General features: G+C 41.6%; 1 protein-coding gene across 2 annotated transcripts in view; it reads right to left on the reverse strand.

Moving 5' to 3' along the window:
• The window catches only part of TBC1D31 (TBC1 domain family member 31), a 74846-nt gene extending 57935 nt beyond the window's left edge, over nucleotides 1–16911 (reverse strand). For both annotated transcript variants that reach the window (XM_049632923.1, XM_049632922.1), the window contains exons 1-4: nucleotides 16538–16911; nucleotides 12181–12327; nucleotides 7487–7602; nucleotides 3625–3803 (exon numbers count right to left, since the gene is read on the reverse strand). In XM_049632923.1, the coding sequence (XP_049488880.1) occupies nucleotides 3625–3803; nucleotides 7487–7602; nucleotides 12181–12327; nucleotides 16538–16614 (519 nt within the window). In that variant the 5' untranslated portion in view covers nucleotides 16615–16911. The remainder of the gene's footprint in view (nucleotides 1–3624; nucleotides 3804–7486; nucleotides 7603–12180; nucleotides 12328–16537) is intronic.
• Between the last annotated feature and the right edge of the window lie 3856 nt (nucleotides 16912–20767).

Here is a 20767-nt window from a genome sequence, read left to right on the forward strand (position 1 = left end):
ATCCTACTCATAAGGTTAGTGGCTCGGCTCATTGAAAATGTTGAACATGAATCTAGTCAAGCCTTTAGCTTACAAGAAATACAAATGAGAGAATAAGTTAAATGAAATAATGAAGAAGAGTGAAAGCAAATCCAGAATTTGGGGCATTTTCCAGGATTGGTTGCTCTCAAAATAAATAAATGAGAGGTGTCTGGGTGGCTCAGTCGGTTGAGCATCCGACTTCGGCTCAGGTCATGATCTCACAGTCCAGGGGTTCAAGCACCGCATCAGGCTCTGTGTGGACTGCTCAGAGCCTGAAGCCTGCTTAGGCTTCTGTGTCTCCCTCTCTCTCTGCCCCTCCCCAACTTGCACTCTGTCTCCGTCTCTCAAAAATAAATAAACGTTAAAATAAATAAATAAATAAATCGGGGCACCTGGGTGGCTCAGTCGGTTAAGCATCCGACTTCGGCTCAGGTCATGACTTTGCAGTTGGGGAGTTCGAGCCCTGTGTCGGGCTCTGTGCTGACAGCTTGGAGCCTGGAGCATGCTTTGAATTCTGTGCCTCCCACTCTCTCTGCCCCTCCTCCTCCCCTGCTCATGCTGTTTCTCTCTCCTTCAAAAATAAATAAACATGAAAAAAAATTTTAAACAAATAATAATAATGTCACAGGACAAAAATGGCAGAAGGCTATTTTAGATTAAAAAGAGCCATCATAGGGGTGCCTGGGTGGCTCAGTCAGTTGAGAGTCCAATTCCTGATTTCAGCTTGGGTCATGATCTCACAGTTCGCAGGTTCAAGCCTTGAGTCGGGCTCTGCATGACAGCTCGGAGCCTGCTTGGGACTCTCTATCTCCTCTCTCTGCCCTGCTCACATGCTCTTCTCTCTCTCTCTCTCTCTCAAAGACAAATAAACATTAAGAAAAAAAAAGGGCCATCATAAAATGAAACTCACAGCATCATTTGTCACCATGTATCACCAAAAATAAAGCCACAAAAGTTCTACTTATTTACTTACTTTTGAGAGAGGGAGAGCACACATGCACTCCTAAGACAATCTTAAGCAGGCTCCACGCCCAGCACAGAGCCTGACGCGGGACTCGGTCTTATGACTGTGAGATCATGACCTGAGCCGAAATCAAGAGTTGGAAGCTTAACTGACTGAACCACCCAGGCACCCCAAAAGTTGTTCTATTTGAAATACAGAATCAGAAACTGGAATAAATACGTAGACTTAGTAAACACTTGGTAAGAATAAAACCTTTACTTTTTTTTTTCTTAATTTATTTACTTATTTTGAGAGTGAGTGAAAGAGCAGGGGAGAGGCAGAAAGAGAGAGAAAGAGAGAGAGAGAGAAAGAGAGAATGAATCCCAAGCAGGTTCTGCGCTGTCAGCACAGAGCCTGATGTGGGGCTCGAACTCACAAACCATGAGATCATGACCTGAACGGAAACCAAGAGTAGACGCTTAACCAGCTGAGCCACCCGCTTAACCAGCTGAGCCACCCGGGTGCCCCTAAAAGTTTTACTTTAAGATTAGCTTACAACTACTTCCTGTTTTCAACAGAATAAGCCAGGAGTGGCAACAATTGGGCCCTCCTTCGGTTCTTGTTTTGGACCTAAGAATGTTTCTTTTTTACCTTTTTAAAATTATTTCACTGTAGACAGTCATGTAAATATATACGTAATATCTTCAATTTTGCTCTTGGTCTGCAGAATCAAAAATATTTACTATCTGGTCCTTTGAGAAAACGTTTGCAGGTAACATATAGACCATAATGTCCTATTATTTTAGAACAATACTTACATGCATACTGCATATTATACACATGTTTTCTAAATCTTATTCTTCTATCACTAACTTTTGGAGTCCTATCTTTTAAACTAAAATATCTAAATGACAATGCAAGGTTAGAATTGGCAACTATCCAGCATCTACTAGTTTTAATTTCATGGTAAAAAGAACAGATGGTTTTTGTGTCGTTTCATAACTGTTTCCATTGTGGGTTCAATTCCAAGGCACTCTTCTTTAGAATTTAAAATTCAAGTTAAGCACTAAAGCAATTAAAGAAGAAAAGACCTACTAAGATATTTGGCCTACATCCCTGATGAATAAGCTGGCTACAACTTTTATCTTTTTTTAATTATTAAAGGCAATCTAAAGAACTCTGACATGTCCAGGGAGACTACAAAATAAATTTCTGGTTGACATGCCCTGCTAGCTGTTCATGTTAATGACCAAGAAATTAAAAGCAATATTGCACATATAATATAACCTAAGGCAATCACATAGGAGACTCAGACAATCTTGAAAATAGTATTTAGCTAATCACATAGGGGAAAAAAATTAAGCCATAAAAGCAAAAGAATTGGATATTCTTTTAAAAAGTGATTTATGCATAGAAAGGAATACTGATCAACAATAAAAAGGAATGGGGCACCTGGGTGGCTCAGTCGGTTGAGCGTCCAACTCTTGATTTCAGCTCAAGTCATGATCTCACGGTTCGTGGGATTGAGCCCCACATTGGGCTCTGAGCTGACAGCTTAGAGCCTGCTTGGAAATTCTCTCTCTCCTTCTCTCTGCACCTGCCCTGCATGTGCTCTGCCTTCTCTCCCCAAATAAATAAATACACTAAAAATAAATAAGTAAATAAACAGGAATGAACTGCTGGTACATACAACAACATGGGTGAATCTCAAAATCATGCTGAAGAAGAAAAGCTTCATGCATACCAACAGTGACTAGTTGTATTTATTTGAAATTTTATTTTATTATTTTTTAGAGAGAGAGAGAGCATGAGCAGGGAAGAGGAACACAGGGAGACAGAGAGAATCTCAAGCAGGCTCCACGCTCAGCATGGAGACTGATGGCAGGGCTTGATCCCACAACCCTGGGGGTCATGACCTGAGCAGAAATCAAGAGTTGGACGCTCAACTGAGTCATCCAGGTGCCCCTTATTTGAAATTTTAGAACAGACAAAACTAATCTACGGTGAAAAAAACATTAGAATAGTGCTTACCCAGGAAGGGATATATGGGAACTTTCTGGGATGATGGTAATAATAGGATTGCACAGGTTACAAAGGTATATGTATTTGACAAAACTTAACAAATGAATACAAACATCTGTGCATTTCATTATATGTAAGTTTCACATCAACAGATACTGAGCCATAGTCAATTAAATTCAGTCTTAAGTATTTACAGGCAAATACATTAATGTCTGCAATTCACTTTAAAATGAAAAGCAAGAAAAGAATGAACAGTGGGACAGAAAGATGGATAGAACCTTAATACGGTGTTATAACAACATAATAACGTAATAACAAAAGTACAGTACAGGATAGTATAGGAACATGTTAACAGTAGAATCTACATGGTGTTCGCACATGTATTCACTGTGAAATTCTTACAAATCTGCTCCGTGTTTGAACTTTTTGAAAAACAAAAACCCAGTAAGTTAGAAATTGTAGCCACAAGCAACATCTTTCATCGCATGGGCCACTCTGCTTCACTTGTTGCTGAGTTATAAGAACACGGCTATGTGGGACAAAGTAAATCGTTACTCTCACATCATCTATAAATCCTGCTAACCGAGAAACGAGTCAGAGAAGCACAACAGACCAAGATGTGCCCCGCACTCACTGACCTTCTGTATTCCCACAGACTGTAGAATATTCAGCTTTCTTTTTCTCTGAAAGGTGTCCAAGTCCCACAGCTGTGCCGTATCAGAAGAAGTAGTGATGGCATATCTCCCTGATGCGTGCACAGAGATCGAAAATACTGATGATTCGTGTCCTCTCATCCAGCTAACTAGCTCCTTGGTAACTGTGGTAAAAAGTAAAAGAGTCATATAGGGAAAACACTATGTATCATCCAAGGACTGATTCAACTGATAGCTAGGTATTTATACGAGACACCTTCGTTAACATCTACAACAATGGAAGCTGGCCAGTTGGTAAAATGCACAATGGAACAGGTTAGTTACGCGAATGTCATGGACATGTGAGGAGACGAGGCCAAATGAAAAAGAGTTTAAGAACAGCTTTAGATGTGGTAGGGAGTTTGGGCTTTCTCTTGTAATAGTTTTACATAGAAGAGTATCATATCTGTTGTGTATTTCAGAGAGAGCACTCTGAAGATACATGAGGGATACAGTGGAAAGAAGGAAGAGACTAGACAACTAATTTATCTGTTGCTATAATAATCCGAGGAGGCGATAAGGAAGGTCTAAAATACAAATGTGGCAATGGAGAAAGGAGGAAAGTCAAGAGTTATGAAGGAGAAATTCAAAGGGCTTTGTGATCAACTAGATGTATTGAAATAAAAGACGAGTTAAGACTTCAACGGTGCTAGTTTAGTTATATGACTAGATGGCGATACTATTAGCTGATTTAAGAAACACATATGGAGAAACAGATTTAGCAGTGTGGGAAGAAGAGATCATGAATTTGATTTTTAAAATGGATCCTGAGGTGCGTGTGTACATGTGAGAGAAGCACAGAAAACAGCCCAGCAGAGAAAACACCAAAAACTTCATTACAATTATCACTGGGTCATAGGATTATAAGTGATTTTTATGTTCTCTTTTACATTTTCCTGTGTTTCCAGGTTTGCTGTGGTGAACATGTTTTACTTTTATGAACAGAATTTTTTCTTTCAGAAAGATGAAACTGAGGAGAATAATCAGAAAGCAAGATGTAAATCTGGGAAGCATTAAGACACAAAGTAGGTCAAAACCGAAAACAGAGGAACAGAGGAACGGAGAAACCCTTGGGGAGAGAGTAGTAGTTTCCAAACACCGGTCTGAAGTCTGGTATTAGTTAATGATCGATTTTTCATTGGTCTTCAGTGAAATGAGAAAAATAAGGACAATGACATGAGTTTTTCATAAAGCTAAACTGAGAGTACTACCTTTTAACCTAGCTTCTATCCTTCTAAGCTGCTTTATGTTAAAAACAATCTCTTGTTTTATGAAATGAAGTTCTATCGTTTTTTCCTATGTCGGTAAAATTAAAAGTTGACAACCCATGTGGGTTGTTGTTCCTCTACTTTCTTTTTAATTGGGTAAAAACTCCCTAAGTCTAGGGACCACTGAAAGAACACAGGAAAGACTACTGAGAAGCAGTCAGAATGGTAGGAGGAAAACCAAGAGAGGGAAGAGTATGAAAACTAAGGTCTTAATGTAAAGCAAAGTGTTAAATGCTACTGAGGGGTAGGGTGAAAAGTATAAAGAGAGCTTAAACAAACAGAGGTTACTGGGGCACCTGGGTGGCTCAGTCAGGTAAGCGTCCAACTCTTGGTTTTGGCTCAGGTCACGATCCCAGGGTCGTGGGATCGAGCCCTATGTCAGGCTCTTTGCTGAGTGTGGAGCCTGCTTGGGATTCTTTCTCTTCCTCTTTTTCTGCCCCTTTCCCACTCGTGCATGCACACACTCTCCCCCTCTCTCAAAATAAATAAAACATTTAAACAATCAGAGGTTACTAATGGCCTTAGAGAAGTCTCAACAGCATGGAGTGGGGACAGCAAAAATCAGAATCCACCAATGGGTGCCGTGAAGAAGCAAGATTTAGCAGTGAAGAGGGAGGTAGCTGGGGAGGTGGAGAAAACATCTTAAAGAAGGGGCTTCATTGGTAGGGGTGGGGGGTTCAATAGAACAGATTGTAAACAGATGGAACTAAGAGAGAAGAAGAGAATGGGTGGAATCCAAGGGAAGCAATCACAGATGAGTATAAACATTTGGTTTTTTTAGAACTTCTGTGACAGTAGTGTTTTTTTAACACCAAAAATTGGAGACAGTTTAAAGGCCACTGACAGGTAACAGGTTTAATAATTATGGTGCTGCAAACATCTATAGAGTAGAATATTCTGTACTGATTTTAAAACTCTGTATGAATATTTTTAATGAAGTAAAGGAAATGACTCCACACGACAATATAGATATGATCATATATTTGTTAGAACGGAAAAGAGGCATATGCAGAGAAAACAGACTAGAAAGATAAGTCCCTGCTGTACAAACACAGACTGTGTCTGGGCATCACTGAAGGACGACTGGTTTGTCTTCGTACGTGCACAGTGAGAGTGTAGTAGTGATTAAGAGCAGGGACCCTGGAGCTAGGCTTCCAGGTTAGGAATTCTGGCTCCACTGCTTACAAGCCGTGAGAGACCTTGGTTAAGTTACTTCTGTGCCTCAGCTTCCTCATCTGTAAATGGAGTTAACAATATCGATGTCTGTGGGTTTTATGATGATTAAAATTAACATGTATAAAGTCATAGAACAGTACCTGGCAAAGAGTAAACACTATTAAGTGTTAACTATCACTGTTATTACTATTGTTACTACTATCTTTTAAAATATTCTATCAATTACTTTATTTACTTTTTTAATGTTTATTTATTTTTGAGAGAGAGAGCATGAGTCGGGGAGGGGCAGAGATAAGGGAGTACAAAGGATACAAAGAGGGCTCTGTGCCGACAGTAAAGAGCCCGATCCGGAACTCGAACTCCCGAACCGCAAGATCATGACCTGAGCCCAAGTTGGACACTCAACCGAGCCACCCAGGTGCCCTTCTATCAAGAAAAAAACAATACAGTTGAGATATCTTTTCTCTTAATAAGAGGTTCAGTTTACAGAACTCTAAATGTTCTAAAAATACACAATGTAGTATAAAACACATAGGTTATATTAAGAAAGTTATTATTCTTGTACCTACATAGTAAGGAATTGGGGCTTCAAAGAGAGGTATGGCCTTTGTCTAGGTTCCTGGGAGACAATCTATAAACCCCTAAAATTTCCCCAGTGATGGTGTCTCTGTTATTCATGGCAGGTCCCTCAGACAACACCCGATGGCTTATCTCAGAAGAGAACCTCAGAGACTGGGCTGGCCACACGGGAAAGATTAATCATGTGAGTGACTAGAAGGTTAGGGCGTTCAGCCACGTGATATCTGCCCAACCTCCAGAGAGAGGAGGAAGGCTGGAAATTTGAGTTCAAACAGGTGGGCAATAACCCAATCGGTCATAAATCTGTGTAACGGAGCCTCAATAAAAGTCCTGGACATCAAAGCTTAGGTATATGTTTGGTTTGGCAATACTCAGTGTGGAGGGCCACATATTGATGCTGGGAGGGGACTACGTCCCTAGGGTTAACCGCAGCTTCTCCTTTGGGAGCCTCCCACTTTCTACCCTGTGTGTCCTACCTTTGGCTCGTTCTAATTTATATCCTTCCGCTGCATTAAACTATTATCATAAGTGGAGTGTGTTCCTGAGTTCTGTTGAGTCATTCTAGTGAATATCAAACCCAAAGGTAGCTGTGGGGAACCCTGAATTTGTAGCCAGCTGATCTGACGTGAGGGTGGTCCCGGGACCCCCAAACTTGTTGCTAATGTCTGAAGTGAGTGCTGTCTTGTGGGGACTACCCCCTCAGATGATACAGATTGGCAAATTCCTTGCAGTGCTTCAGTCTAAATTCTACTCATATTCAGAAGATAAACAGGAGGATTTCTTACCTGAATCGAAACATTTAATAGAGTAATCAGCTAACGCCACAAGGAACTCAGACTTCCTACGGAGATTAAAGGCCAGAGCTGTGCAAGCTTGTGCCGTTCGCTGAACAAGATTAAACCTATTAAGAGATTACTGCATTAGTATCAGAAATTTCTCCAACAATCATAAATTTTACGCTGGAGGAGTCCTTAGAGATGAAGAAAATGAAATGCAGAAAAATGAATGCCCATTGTGGTAGGCCAAAAATAGATTATGAAGAGTGCTGTATGCATGTAAAGGAATCTGGATTTTACTTACCAGGTTTTAAGCATAGCAGAATTATGACGAGACATGTCTTTTAGGAAGAGGATTCTGGCAGCAATGGCAAATGGATAGAGGGACAAGAAACCATGAAGAAAGTTACTAAGGAGGCGCCTGGGTGGCTCAGTCGGTTGAACGTTGGACTCTTGGTTTCAGACCGTGATCTCACAGTTCGTGAGTTCAAGCCCCAACTGACAGTGTGCAGCCTGCTCGGGATTGTCTCTCCCTCTCTCTGCCCCTCTTGCATACTCTCTCTCTCTCTCCAAATAAAGAAATAAACTTTACAATAGAATAAAATAAAAACAAAAAAGACGGAAGCCACTACAGAGCATCTCAATCAGAGTTACGGGTATAAATGGAAAGGACAAACAGGACAAGTGTCAGGAGTTAAGCGGGAGAGAGGCTTGGTGATGCAGCAAACATGAGGTGAAGAGGGAGGAGTCAGGAATTCCTCACGTGCAAAATGAGGGTGAGAAAAGAGATCTCATAAGCTTGTTGTGATGATTAAGTGAGAGAATATGTTGATTGAATGAAATAACATATGCTAAGTGCTTAGCAGAGTACTTGGCACATAGCTAGAGTTTAATTTACTAAAAAAATCAAGTTTTCAAGATTGGGCAAAAGAGGGACAAGTCTGGGGGCAGGAAATAGGCCTGGTTTTAAATATGTCGAGTTTAAGGCCTTTGCAAAACATTTAGAGGTGTGCTGTCCAAGAAATGTAATGCAGGCCATTTAGGTGTAACTTAGAATGTTCTAGGAGCCACAGTGAAAAAGGTGGAAAAAGGTAAAGTTAATCTTCATAACATATTTTATTTAATTAATATACAATTATCATTTCAACACTTAATCAATAAAAATTATTGAGATATTTTACGTTATTTTTTTCATACTAACAACACATCTCAATTTGAACTGGCCAATTTTCTTTTATTTTTTTAATGTTTATTTAGTTATTTTGAGAGAGAGAGACAGGGGTGAGGGGCAGAGAAAGAGAGGGGGAGAGAGAATTACAAGCAGGCTCCCTGATGTCCGCGCAGAGCCTGACACAGGGCTCGATCTCGCGAACTGTGAGATCGTGAATTGAGCCTAAATCAAGAGTCGGACGCTTAACTGACCGAGCCACCCAAGTGCCCCCGGAGTAGCCAACTCTCAAGGGCTCCAGAGCTCGACGCAGCTCGTGGCTCCTGCACGCGACAGCCTAATATAGAAGACATCCAGCAGGTAGTAGAAGCAGATCTGGGTTAACAGTATTTGCACAGCAGCTGAAAGCTTAGGCTTGTGGCTGATGAGATTACGAATGAGAATATGGGGAACATGGAAGGGAGCAGCCCAAGGACAGATGCCTGAGCAGCACAATTAAGGGGAAGGCACTGGCAGAAGAGTCAGCAAAACAAGGGGGAAAATGATCAGACGGGTAGAAAAATCAGGAAAGAGCTGTACCTTGAAGCAAAAGAAAAAAATTCCAGGGAGGAGGGGAAAATGAGTATTTAGTAAGATGAGAGGGGCACCTGGCTGGTGACTCTTGATCTCAGGGTCATGAGTTTGAGCCCCATGCTGGGTGTAGAAATTACTTAAAAATAAAGTCTTAAAAAAAAAAAAAGTACATAATATGATGAAAATTGAAAAGAGACCAGTAGATTAGGCAAGTAAGATTTCTGAGGGAACCCCACGTAGTGGGTGTTAGAATCAGACAAGCCTGATTTCAAGTCTCAGTTCTGCCACTTAACCTCTCTGCTTTACAGACGGAGAGAAAAGGGACAGTGAAGAAAATAAAAGAGAGGAACACTCATGGTGCAAAGTCTCAGGGGCGGCTATAGAAGATCAAGATTAGCACTGGAAGAAATTAGGATCACTTATTTTTATGAATAAACTGACAAAGAGAGATGGATGGTTATATATCTGAGGCTGCTCTGGGGAGGAGGAAAGGAAGCTTAAAAGTGTCTGTTTTCTAATGAGTAGGAGGCCACGGAGTTAAGTAAGAGTGGGGTCAAACACAAGGAGACAAGGAAGCAGGCAAAGGTTTGGAATGCTGGAGGAGAGTGGGAGAAGTAATAACTATTGATGAGCAAATGAAATGAAAGCATCATTAACGTTGAAGTCCATTATTCTGGAACGGAATCAATCAACAGTGATTTTTGTTTTCTTTAACAGTGGGAGCAAAGAAGAGACAGTTGTATTGATTTAAGATTGAGGATTGGCAGGGTAGGTAGGTTAGGCAAGAGTAAAGGGTGAGAGAATTGTGACTGTTACTTTTTTGGTAAAGAGCAGAAACAATGATTAACAGATTTCTACCTAATAAATCACAGATAAATTAATTACATAAGACCTCTTCCTTTCCTGAACGATTTGAGAGTAAGTTACCATGATCATGTTTCCTACAAACAAGGAAATTCTCCCATATAATCACAATACAACTGTACGAAAATTACATTTATATGTTACCACCACCCAATCCTCAGACCCCATTCAATTTTGCCAGTTGTCCCCAGTAATGTCCTTAACAGCAAAAGGATCAGTCCAGATTCATGCCTTTACTTGTCCTGTCTCTAGTCTCTCCCAGACTGGAACAATCTTCTGGTCTTTCTACAACTTTCATGACCTTGACCCTTGGGAAGATTATAGGCCATCTTGTTACACACTCCCTTAATTTAGCTTTGTCTGACTCCACTGATTAGATGCAGGTTCCACTTCTTTGGCAGGAATACCATAGAAGTGAGACTGTTGTTTTCCCTGTGCCCCATCAGTGATTGGTCCCTCCACTCATTGACTTTAATCATTTGATACTAGTGTGGTGTTTGCTAGACTTCTTCAGTGTAAAATTAATCTTTTTCTCCTCTATAATTAGTAAGCATTTTGTGGGGAGGTGCTTTGTGACTATGTGAATATCCCTTCTCATGAAACGGTTTATTGATTACAGCATGAATTTATAGATTTCTATTTTACTCAATGGGTTATGACCCATTACTATCATTTTTTATTTTGATACTCAAAGTGTCTCCAATATGGAAAGGAGCTCTTTTAAGCTGACATTTATATCCTTTTGATACTTTTTCTTTAAATAATTCCTTCTTTCTGGCTACATAACGTTCCAGGCTCACCTTGTACTTTCCCTGCCTCCATCCTGAAACTGGCCATTTCTGCAAGGATCCAATTACTTTGAGCAGAATGTGATATTTAGAAAACAAATGGGCACTGGGTACATTCATTGCTACCAGGGTGCTGTTGCTCCCAGGTCCTATGAGCAGGCAAAGCTAGGAAAGAGCTATAATCCATTCACTCTTGGGGTGCTGAGTGGCTCAGTCAGTTAAGCATCTGACTCTTGATTTTGGCTCAGGTCATGATCTCATGGTCCTGGGATCAAGCCCCTCATCCGGCTCCATGCTCAGCATGAATTCTCTCTCTCTCTCGCTCTATAGGCCCCTCTCCCATCTCTCAAAAAACATATTAAAGAAATAATAATAATTCAGGGGCGCCTGGGTGGCTCAGTCAGTTAAGCGTCCAATTCTTGCTTTTGTCTCTGGTCACAATCTCACAGTTTGTGAGCTCAAGTCCCAGGTCGGGTTCTGTGCTGACAGCATGGAGCCTGCTTGGGATTCTCTCTCTCCTCTCTATGCCCCTCCCTCACACACATCCCTCCCCTCAAAAAAAGAAAATTCGTTCACTCTCTCATATACATTTCTATTTATTTCTATGTCTATATATTCAAAACCAGCAGTACAGACAGATATATCCAATATCAATCCAGTGCCACGGCGTTCATTCTAGTTTTCTACTTTTCCATATTTGTAACTCCCCTTTCCGATTGTTAGAAACCTGGCCCCGTTATCCTCAACGTATTTACTCACTCCGTCAAAGCCCTCTGCCTTGCCCGTGATTGCCCCATTCCCCATGCAGGTACCTTCTGACTCTGGCCAGGCAGACAGGTCTCCCTCCCACCTACCCCCCTTGCAGGGATGACTCCCTCGATCAATCCCACCTAACTGCTTCTGTACTAAATTGTTCAGCAAAGGAAGAGGAGGCGGAAGAGTGAGGAACAATTCTTTGAAACTGCTACATGTGTAAACTGTGACAATAACGTACAAAGTAAAGTTCTTTCTAAATTGCCTGATAAAGTACCAGATGTTGATAAGTTAGCAACAGTAAATTTTTAAACTTAAGGAAAAACATGCTACTAGAGATACTGTTCCAACCGGAACTTTAATTCTCTAAAAAAATCTAAACATATTTCCCATGCCTTCCCACTTTCTCCTGTCAGCACTTGTGACAGTGTTTTACAAGTTACCTGAAATACAGTCAGAACTTAATGAATCTTGCTGAATGAATAATTAATAGCAGGTACTAAAACTGGCAGTGAATAACTTGTTAAATAAAGTATATATCAAAAGTATCTGCTCACCTGTTTCCATACAAGTCAAAAACATAGATATTTCCTTGATGGTCCCCGGCAATTAAGCAATCACCTGAGCTATCAAAAGCCACGTTCAAAAATCGCAAGACTTTGGGAAGGTAATCAGAAGAGCTGTGAATGATGTTCACTATAATTCTGTCAAAAACAAACAGATATTTAATTCTATGTCAAGCATTACTTGTTACTATGAAAAATACGGGTTTTATAATATACTTCACTGACTTTGAAGTTTCCTGCCTACCCGCTCTTCCCTCTCCTCCCGCTGCTCTCCTAGAAGCAATCCGACAGTGATTTCTAAAAGCAGTTCAGAAAGTTATTTGTTATCAAAATGGCTGCTGTTCATATATTCATCAAGTACTTGGAAACTCACTATGTGTCAGACATTGAACAAGCCGGGACCTAAAAGTAGTTGATGGACATGGGCCCTGCCCTCATGGAGCTTTTGGTTTAGAAGTAAAAAAATTTCAGGGGCGCCCGGGTGGCTCAGTCAGTTCAGCGTTCGACTGCGGTTCAGGTAATGATCTCACGGTTCACGGGTTCAAACTCTGTGCTGACAGCTCACAGCCTGGAGCCTGCTTCAGATTTTGTGTCTCCCTCTCCCTCTACCCTTCCCCTGCTTGTGCTCTGTCTCTCTGCCTCTGAAAAATGAATAAATGTTAAATTAAAAAAATTTTTTTAGGGGCACCTGGGTGGCTCAGTCGGTTAAGCAGCCGACTTCAGCTCAGGTCATGATCTCTCGGTCTGTGAGTTTGAGTCCTGCGTCGGGCTCTGTGCTGACAGCTCGGAGCCTGGAGCCTGTTTCGGATTCTGTGTCTCCCTCTCTCTGGCCCTCCCCCGTTCATGCTCTGTCTCTCTCTGTCTCAAAAATGAATAAACGTTTAAAAAAATAAAAAAAAAAATTTTTTTAAATAAGCACACTTATGAAGATTCATAAATCGTGATTAACTGACAGACAATAACAAGATATAAGACAATGTATTTTTGATTGAATAGTCAACTGTTACATTAAGCAATAAACACATGTAATGCAATCATGTAATTAGCGAAAAGTAGTTTCATATAAATCACAAGCTACCACATGTAAGAAAAATTTCAATATCTTAAAGATATCTTAATGAGATTGTTTCTGTAATATAAAGTGAAGTGTTCCAAAGTGAATTAAGCATAAATGAGTTTTATTTTCAGCTATATTTGTTTATTTTTGAGACAGAGAGAGATAGAACATGAACAGGGGAGGGTCAGAGAGAGAGGGACACACTCAGGGGCACTCCTCCATCTGTGTGCTTCCCTGTAAAATCTAATTTTAGCAAGAATCCTGCTCATTCCATTTAATTAGAACCCCTGGGCGTGCCTGGGTGGCTTAGTCAGTTAAGTGACCAACTTCAGCTCAGGTCATGATCTCACGGTTTGTTGAGTTCAAGCCCTGCATTGGGCTCTGTGCTAACAGCTCAGAGCCTGGAGCCTGCTTTACATTCTGTGTCTCCCTCTCTCTCTCTGCCCCTCTCCCACTTGTACTCTCTGTCAAAAATAAATAAAATGTAAAAAAAAAAAAAAAAAAAAAAAATTAGAACCCCTGACCCTTTGGGGTGCTTGGGTGGTTCAGTCGTTGGGCGTCTGACTGGATTTCAGCCCAGGTCACAATCTTGTGGTTCATGGATTTGAGCTCATCAGGCTCTGTGCTGACAGTGCAGAGCATGCTTGGGATTCTCTCTCCCCCTCTCTCTGCCCCTTCCCTGCTTACATTCTCTCTTAAAATAAAATAAAATAACCCCTGACCCTCAAAACCTGATCACCCTTGATAACTGATCAATCTGATCACCCTGGCCTATCTTCATCAAGAATCTCCTTAGAGGCTGGTTTAGGCAGAAACCCATTATCCTAGATGTTTCATCTTAGTAATTTTCTACCCACTGACTCCCACCCTGCTCCTTGGCTGTACATTCTCACTTGCCCAGGCTGTATTCAGAGCTGAGACCATTTCTATACTGAGGTCTCCTCTCTTCTATTGCAATAGTTCCTGAATAAAATCTGTTTTTACCACTTTAACTACTGTCCAGATTTGGTTTTCCTTTGACATCCCCAAAGGGGAGAGGGGGAGAATAAATGTGTAATAACATAAAAATGTTCCCCAGCAATTAAAATCAGACAGAGCCAACGACTTTTCCCTCCACTCTTTTTTCTGTAACATTTTATTATGGGTTGGGATCACAAAATTACAGGATCATTGTTCAAAATAAGGAAGGTAAAGAAAAACACTAATGAATAAATAAATCTGATTATAACCCTACCACCTAGATATAATCATAATTAATAGCAACATTCTGCCCTTTTGGTTTTTCATATAACTCAAGCATTTATTTTGGAACAACTGCCTTTCAATTGCTCATAGGTTGCCTGACAGGTTCTCAGTCCTTAAACATAATTAAAAAATCAAATATTTACCAAACACCAAGATGCTTGAGATACTATTTTAAAGTCTTTATAACGCGCTAAGACAACCCTGTCTGGTAGGCATTATTAGCTTCACTTAAAGTCTTAGTGATTAACCTGCCCAAGGTCACCGAGTTAGTAAATGGACATTTACTTTCAACTAAAGTCCATCTGACTCCATGCGATAACAATGAGCTTTAATGAACAAAAAGAAAGCTACATTTTCATGGAAGCAAATAACATTTGCATAAAACTTGTTTCTTTTGTTTTCGAATCTTGCATGTATATCCAGATATTTTTTTTAACAGCAAGAAATAGAATTACTGTGGGCTGGCAATAACTTTCAGACCATTTAGAAAATATCAGAAGAAGGGGAGTATTTATACAAACTCCAAGTTTGGAAATGAAAATCCCTGCTGAAGAATCCCTACTCTAAACAAAAATTTTTATTCGACGGAGTTGATGGGAAAGCAGCATTGCTAGGAGGCTGACAGCAATCGGAAACCAAACAAGCAGCCAGTGGGACGTCCAGCACCAGGCTTTGAGCAAACATAGCTGGCACTTAAAGTCTGTTGATTTGTTGAGGAGCAACCAAAGGGTCGACAGCAAAGTTACTAGAACAAGAAACATGAATCCAAGTGATGCGGTAAAGGCTATGAAATTCTGGGAAATTAAAAGCAATAAGATCAATCTGTGTGCCACCATTGGAACCAAGATGGCACCACTTGGGGCAAAGGTTTCCATTAAAGTCACACCGGAGTGGCTAAGACTCAAACAGTTTAAGTATCTGGGACCAAAATGAAAAGAAAAGCTGAGGAGGGAGGGAAAAACAGGCAGAGCACAGAGGATTTTTAGGGCAGTGAAAATACTTTCTGTGATTCTATAATGGTAGAGACAGGTCCTTGTACAGTTGCCCAAACCCATAGAAATACAACACCAGGAGTGAGTCCTAGCATAAACTGTGGCCTTTGGGTGATAATGATGTGTCAACCTAGGTTCATCCACTGCAACATATATACGTCTCTGATGGGGGATATGGATAATGGGGGAGAGACTATGCATGTGTGAGTGCAGAGGGTACACGGGAAATCTCTGTCCCTTCCTCTCAATTTGGCTGTGAACCTAAAACTGTCCTAAGAAAATGAAAGTCTATTAAAAAACAAACAAAAACCCAGCAGCAGGGCTGGCCATACTAGGAGGCCACCTTGCACTGGTAGTTTGTAACCCCCTGTCGTCCCTGCCATACACACTAACGTGTAAGCTCCAGAAAACCGGAAGTTTGTTTTGTTCCCATGCCGTCCCCCAGAGCTTCCAAGCTTGGGAGAGAGTTGATGCTCAACAAATAGCTGATGGATGCATGCCTGTCTTGTACCCATGATACAAGATGGGTAAGATCAAGATACATGGGTATCTTGTACCCATGATACAAGATGGGTAACTTGGGGCACTTGGAAGGGGTCGAAGTGCACTGTTCCCCTTCCCCTGCATCATTCCTCGTGAGTTCTTTTCCAGCTGCAACAGTTAACAAACATTTACTGAGCATCTACTGCGCGCCGGGAATACTACAGGGCTATTATGGTAATTAGGCAGAGTCCTGGCACAAAGTCTCGCCCACATCACCAACCACCTGCCTCCTGCCCCACGCTAATCCTGCCCAGACCCCCGCCCCCAGGACCGGGAAGAGATCTCTGACGAGACCTCGGCTTCCGGGGCACAGCGAGACTCAGGCTACCAGCCTTTCAACAGATCACCCAGGCCAGGGATCTGGGGCAGGGTCAGAGGCAGAACCCGCCCTTCTACCCCGCGCCATACAGCCCTTCCCAAGACCATCCCCAACAGCTCCTCCAACGCCTCTCCAAGGACGCGGACCCGCCCCTCGCGGCCTCCAGGCCCCTCCGCAGCCCATCGCCTTTACCCGTCCCGAGCGGCCGGGGAGGGCTTGCGGTGCCACAACTTGCCGCTCTCCTTGTTGCCCAGGTCTGTGCTCTGCATGGCGAAGCCCCCCGCGGCCGCCGCCGCCCGCCCGATACACAACCGACCCGGCGCCTTCCCAGCAGGCCCCGCGCTCCCGGCCCGGGAAATTTGAGCTCTGGCCCTGGCGTCCTGGATCCCCGCCACCCGACCAACCCAGCGCTAAACACCGCCCTTTTTATTCCCAGCCAATATGGAGGCGCGTTTCCTCCCAACTCCGCCCAAGCGACCCCTGCCGCTCTGGACGACGGAACCGGCCAACGACCTTCTCTTAGATTCCGCCCCTTTTAGAGGTTCACCCCACCAGCGCCGGGGCCCAAAGCCTTCTGGGAATTGTAGTTTTCTGCGTGTGGAACCGGGGTATCAGCGATCGGCTTGAGAACTCTGCACTCCGAGGGCGCCGTGGGGTTTTACGCTCCCGGTGGAAGCAATAAAAATGGTTTTCTCCTGTGGTCTGTACATTCCTTTCTACACTGCGTTTAGGGATTAAGGGGTTGTAGAGACAACTAAAGAGAAGGACCCAAATACATTGAGACTTGAAGTGTTTCTTTTATAGAGTGTTCCTTTGAAAAGAACCTCTATAGGGTGCGTTCTTGGCCTTTTCACCATCGTCGTGATTAGTTTTTCAATTCCGTAATCTAACAAGGTGCACCAGTATTATGGAATCTAGCCCACCAGTCACGGACCAGAAAAGCGATGTCATCAACAATCAGCTGCACTGACGCCAGAGTTCTTTTTTGTAAAAACTCAGCACTTCTGGGGCGCCTGGGTGGCTCAGTCGGTTAAGCGGCCGACTTCGGCTCAGGTCATGATCTCACAGTTCGTGAGTTCGAGCCCCGCGTCCGGCTCTGTGCTGACAGCTCAGAGACCGGAGCCTGCTTCAGATTCTGTGTCTCCCTCTCTCTCTGACCCTCCCTCATTCATGCTCTGTCTCTCTCTGTCTCAAAAATAAATAAACATTAAAAAAAAAAAAAAACAACTCAGCACTTCTATCTGCCTGCAAGGTATCAAGCATTCTTCTAAGTGCTCATTTAATCCTCGTAGCAAACCTACAATGCTGGTAGTACTATTCCCATTTTTTGGTGCTCTGTGAGTTAAGGTATTGGTTTTCTGAGGCTGCAGTAATAAATTACCACAAATTGGTTTTAAAAAAAAAAAGGTACTCTCTCATGGTTCTGGAGGCCACAGTCAGAAATCAAGGTGTAGGCAGAGCACTGAATCCAGCGGATCCAGGGAAGATTCCATTCTCTGCCTTTTCCAGCTACTGGTTTCCTTGACTTGGGACCACATCGTTCCATTTCATCCCTCCATTCTCTGCCTCCATTTTCACATTGCCTTATCTTTTCCCCCTCAGTCTCCAATCTCTCTTGCTTTTCTCTTATAAAACACCTGTCATTGGATTTAGGGCCCACCCAGATAATCCAGGATGATTTCCTTATTCCAAGATCCTTAATTTTACCTACAGAGACTGTTTTCCCAAATAAGGTAACATTCACATTTTCTGGGGATTAGGTCATGGATATGTATTTTGGGGGCCCACTGTTCAAACCTACTACAGGTAGGTGCTTCTTGTATCTCTGTTTTGCAGACATGGAAATTGAGTTCATAGGAGAGCCAGGATTAGATTTTTAGTCTTTTCATTCTTGGTCCCCATGTTCTTCTACAACAGAAAAATAAATTTTTACAAAATTATATGACCATCATATTTGAAAAGCTCAAACTTTACCAGAAAAGCAAAACTCTCACAAAAATTTTCCAATGCAGATTTTAAAACTTTTTGTGTTGTTACCAAGGGGTGGCTCTGAGAGACCACACAACCTAAAAAAAATTTTTTTGTTGATGTTTATTTATTTTTGATAGACACACACACACACACACACACACACAGCATGAGTTGGGGAGGGGCAGACAGAGACAGAGACACAGAATCCAAAGCAGGCTCCAGGCTCTGAGCTGTCAGCACAGAGCCTGACCCAGGGCTTGAACTCACAAACCATGAGATCATGACCTGAGCTGACGTGGGATGCTTAAGTGACTGAGCCACCCACGTGCCCTAAGACCATACAACCTTTAATAACCTTTTGCAGAAGAGACAATCACGTTCCTCATTTTTATTTATTGGATTGGAGATGATAATAAGTTATGTGTATGAATGTTTGCATTATTATTCAGGAAACTTAGGGTGCTAAACTTATGGGTGCTTAACTTGAAATAAAGGTTTTTTTCTATCCCATGCAGGTAACCAAGCAACATTTTTATCAGTAGCAGAGACAAATGTGCTGAATGATTTCCTGAACTACTTTGGTTTAACCTGTCTTCAGTCAAGCTCATATCGGCTGTCACAGCCCATGTGACCATCCTACTCAATTTCAGGTATGTGACAAAGAGGTTTCTATATTACAGATCTTCTGGACTCCCAGAAGACTAGATTGTCTTTGCACTTGTCTTTGGATTTAGTCGAGCCAAATCTGAAGGTCAGGCTGGCAACTGAAGAAACATGCACCTGTAGCTGCCAACCTTCTACTTACTGTAATTTCCCAATCTTTATAACCCAAGTTGGTAGACCATTTGGTAGTTCCTTCCTGAATCATTACTCAGTCAATAACTGATGCATTCTACACATATATTTTTCAGCTAAATTGAGGTGTAATTGACATTTAATAAACTGTACATATTTAAGTTGTATAATTTTATGATTTGACATAAATAGACTCCTATGAAACCATCATCATAATCAAGATACTGAACATAGCCATCACCCCCCGAAGTTTCCCCTTGCCTGTTTGGAATCCAATTTCTTTTTATCCCCACCCACCTTGCCTACAGGCAACCACTAATCTGCTTTCTGTATCTTAGTTAATATTTTCTAGAAATTGATGTAAATAGGTCCTAAACTATGTACTCCTTTTTTTTTTTTCTTTTGGCCTGGCTTCTTTCAATTAGCATAATTATTTTGAGAATCACTATGTTGTTGGGTATATCAACAGTTCGTGTGTTTTTATCATTGATATTCTATGGTATTGATATACCACAATTAATGTATCCAGTCACCTTTGATGAACATTTGGATTGTTTCCAGTTTGGGGCTATTACAAAGACAGCTGTTATGAACATTCCTGTACAAGTCTTTGTGTAAACATATGTTCTCAGTTCTGTTGGGTAAATTCTTAGAAGTGGAATGACTGGGCCATATGGTAGGTGTAGGCTTAACTTTTTAAGAAAGCATCAAATGTTTTCAGAGTAGTTGTGCCATTTTACATCTCCACCAACAACGTAGGATAGTTCCAGGTGTTCCACATCTATGATGAGTCTTTGTGATTACAGCCGTACTAGGAGTATTGTGGTACCCTCCTGGTGATTTTAATTTCCCTTTCTGGAATGACAAATGATATGTCCAGCATCTTTTCTTGTGATTATTTGCCTTCTGCATATATCTTTGGTGAAGTATATGTCCAAATATTTTATCCATTGTTTAACTGGTCTTTTTTTTTTTATTGAGCTTTGAGAGTTCTTTACATATTGTGGATACAAGCCGTTTATCATACATGCACTTTGCATATATTTTCTCCCAGTTTGTGGCTTGTTTTTTCATTCTCTTAACAATGTCTTTCAATGAGTAGATGATGTTAGTGTTCAAGATCAACCCAACAGTGTTTTGGAGTTTTTGGTGTGATATCTAAGAAATCTTTACCTAACTGAAGGTCACAAAGATTTCCTCCTGTTTTCTTCTTTGTATGTATTTCAACTACATTCTCAAAGGAATGGAAAGTTGTGCATGTCCAAGGGATTTTTGGGTTTTGCTTTACAAAGTCCTTTCTCTTTGTCCTCTTGCCTATCCCACTTCCATTGTTGAAGGAAGCCTTCTTTTTTGCTGTGATAATATATAATCTAGAAAGAGAAGAACTTCCATTGTGTCTACTTTTTTTTTTTTAAGTTTATTTGTTTATTTGGAGAGAGACAGAGACAGCGTGAGCAGGGGAGGGGCAGAGACAAGGGGAGGATTCCAAGGAGGCTCTGAGCATGGTAAGCACAGAGTCTGATGTGGGTCTCAAACCCATGAAACTGTGGGATCATGACCTGAGCCGAGATCAAGAGTTGGACACTCAACCAAGCCACCCAGGCGCCCTCACTTCATCTGCCTTGCTAGAAGGAATTTAGTGGACATTTGGAATGT

The sequence above is a fragment of the Panthera uncia genome, chromosome F2, assembly GCF_023721935.1.
Source record: "Panthera uncia isolate 11264 chromosome F2, Puncia_PCG_1.0, whole genome shotgun sequence".
Classification (NCBI taxonomy): Eukaryota; Metazoa; Chordata; class Mammalia; order Carnivora; family Felidae; genus Panthera; species Panthera uncia.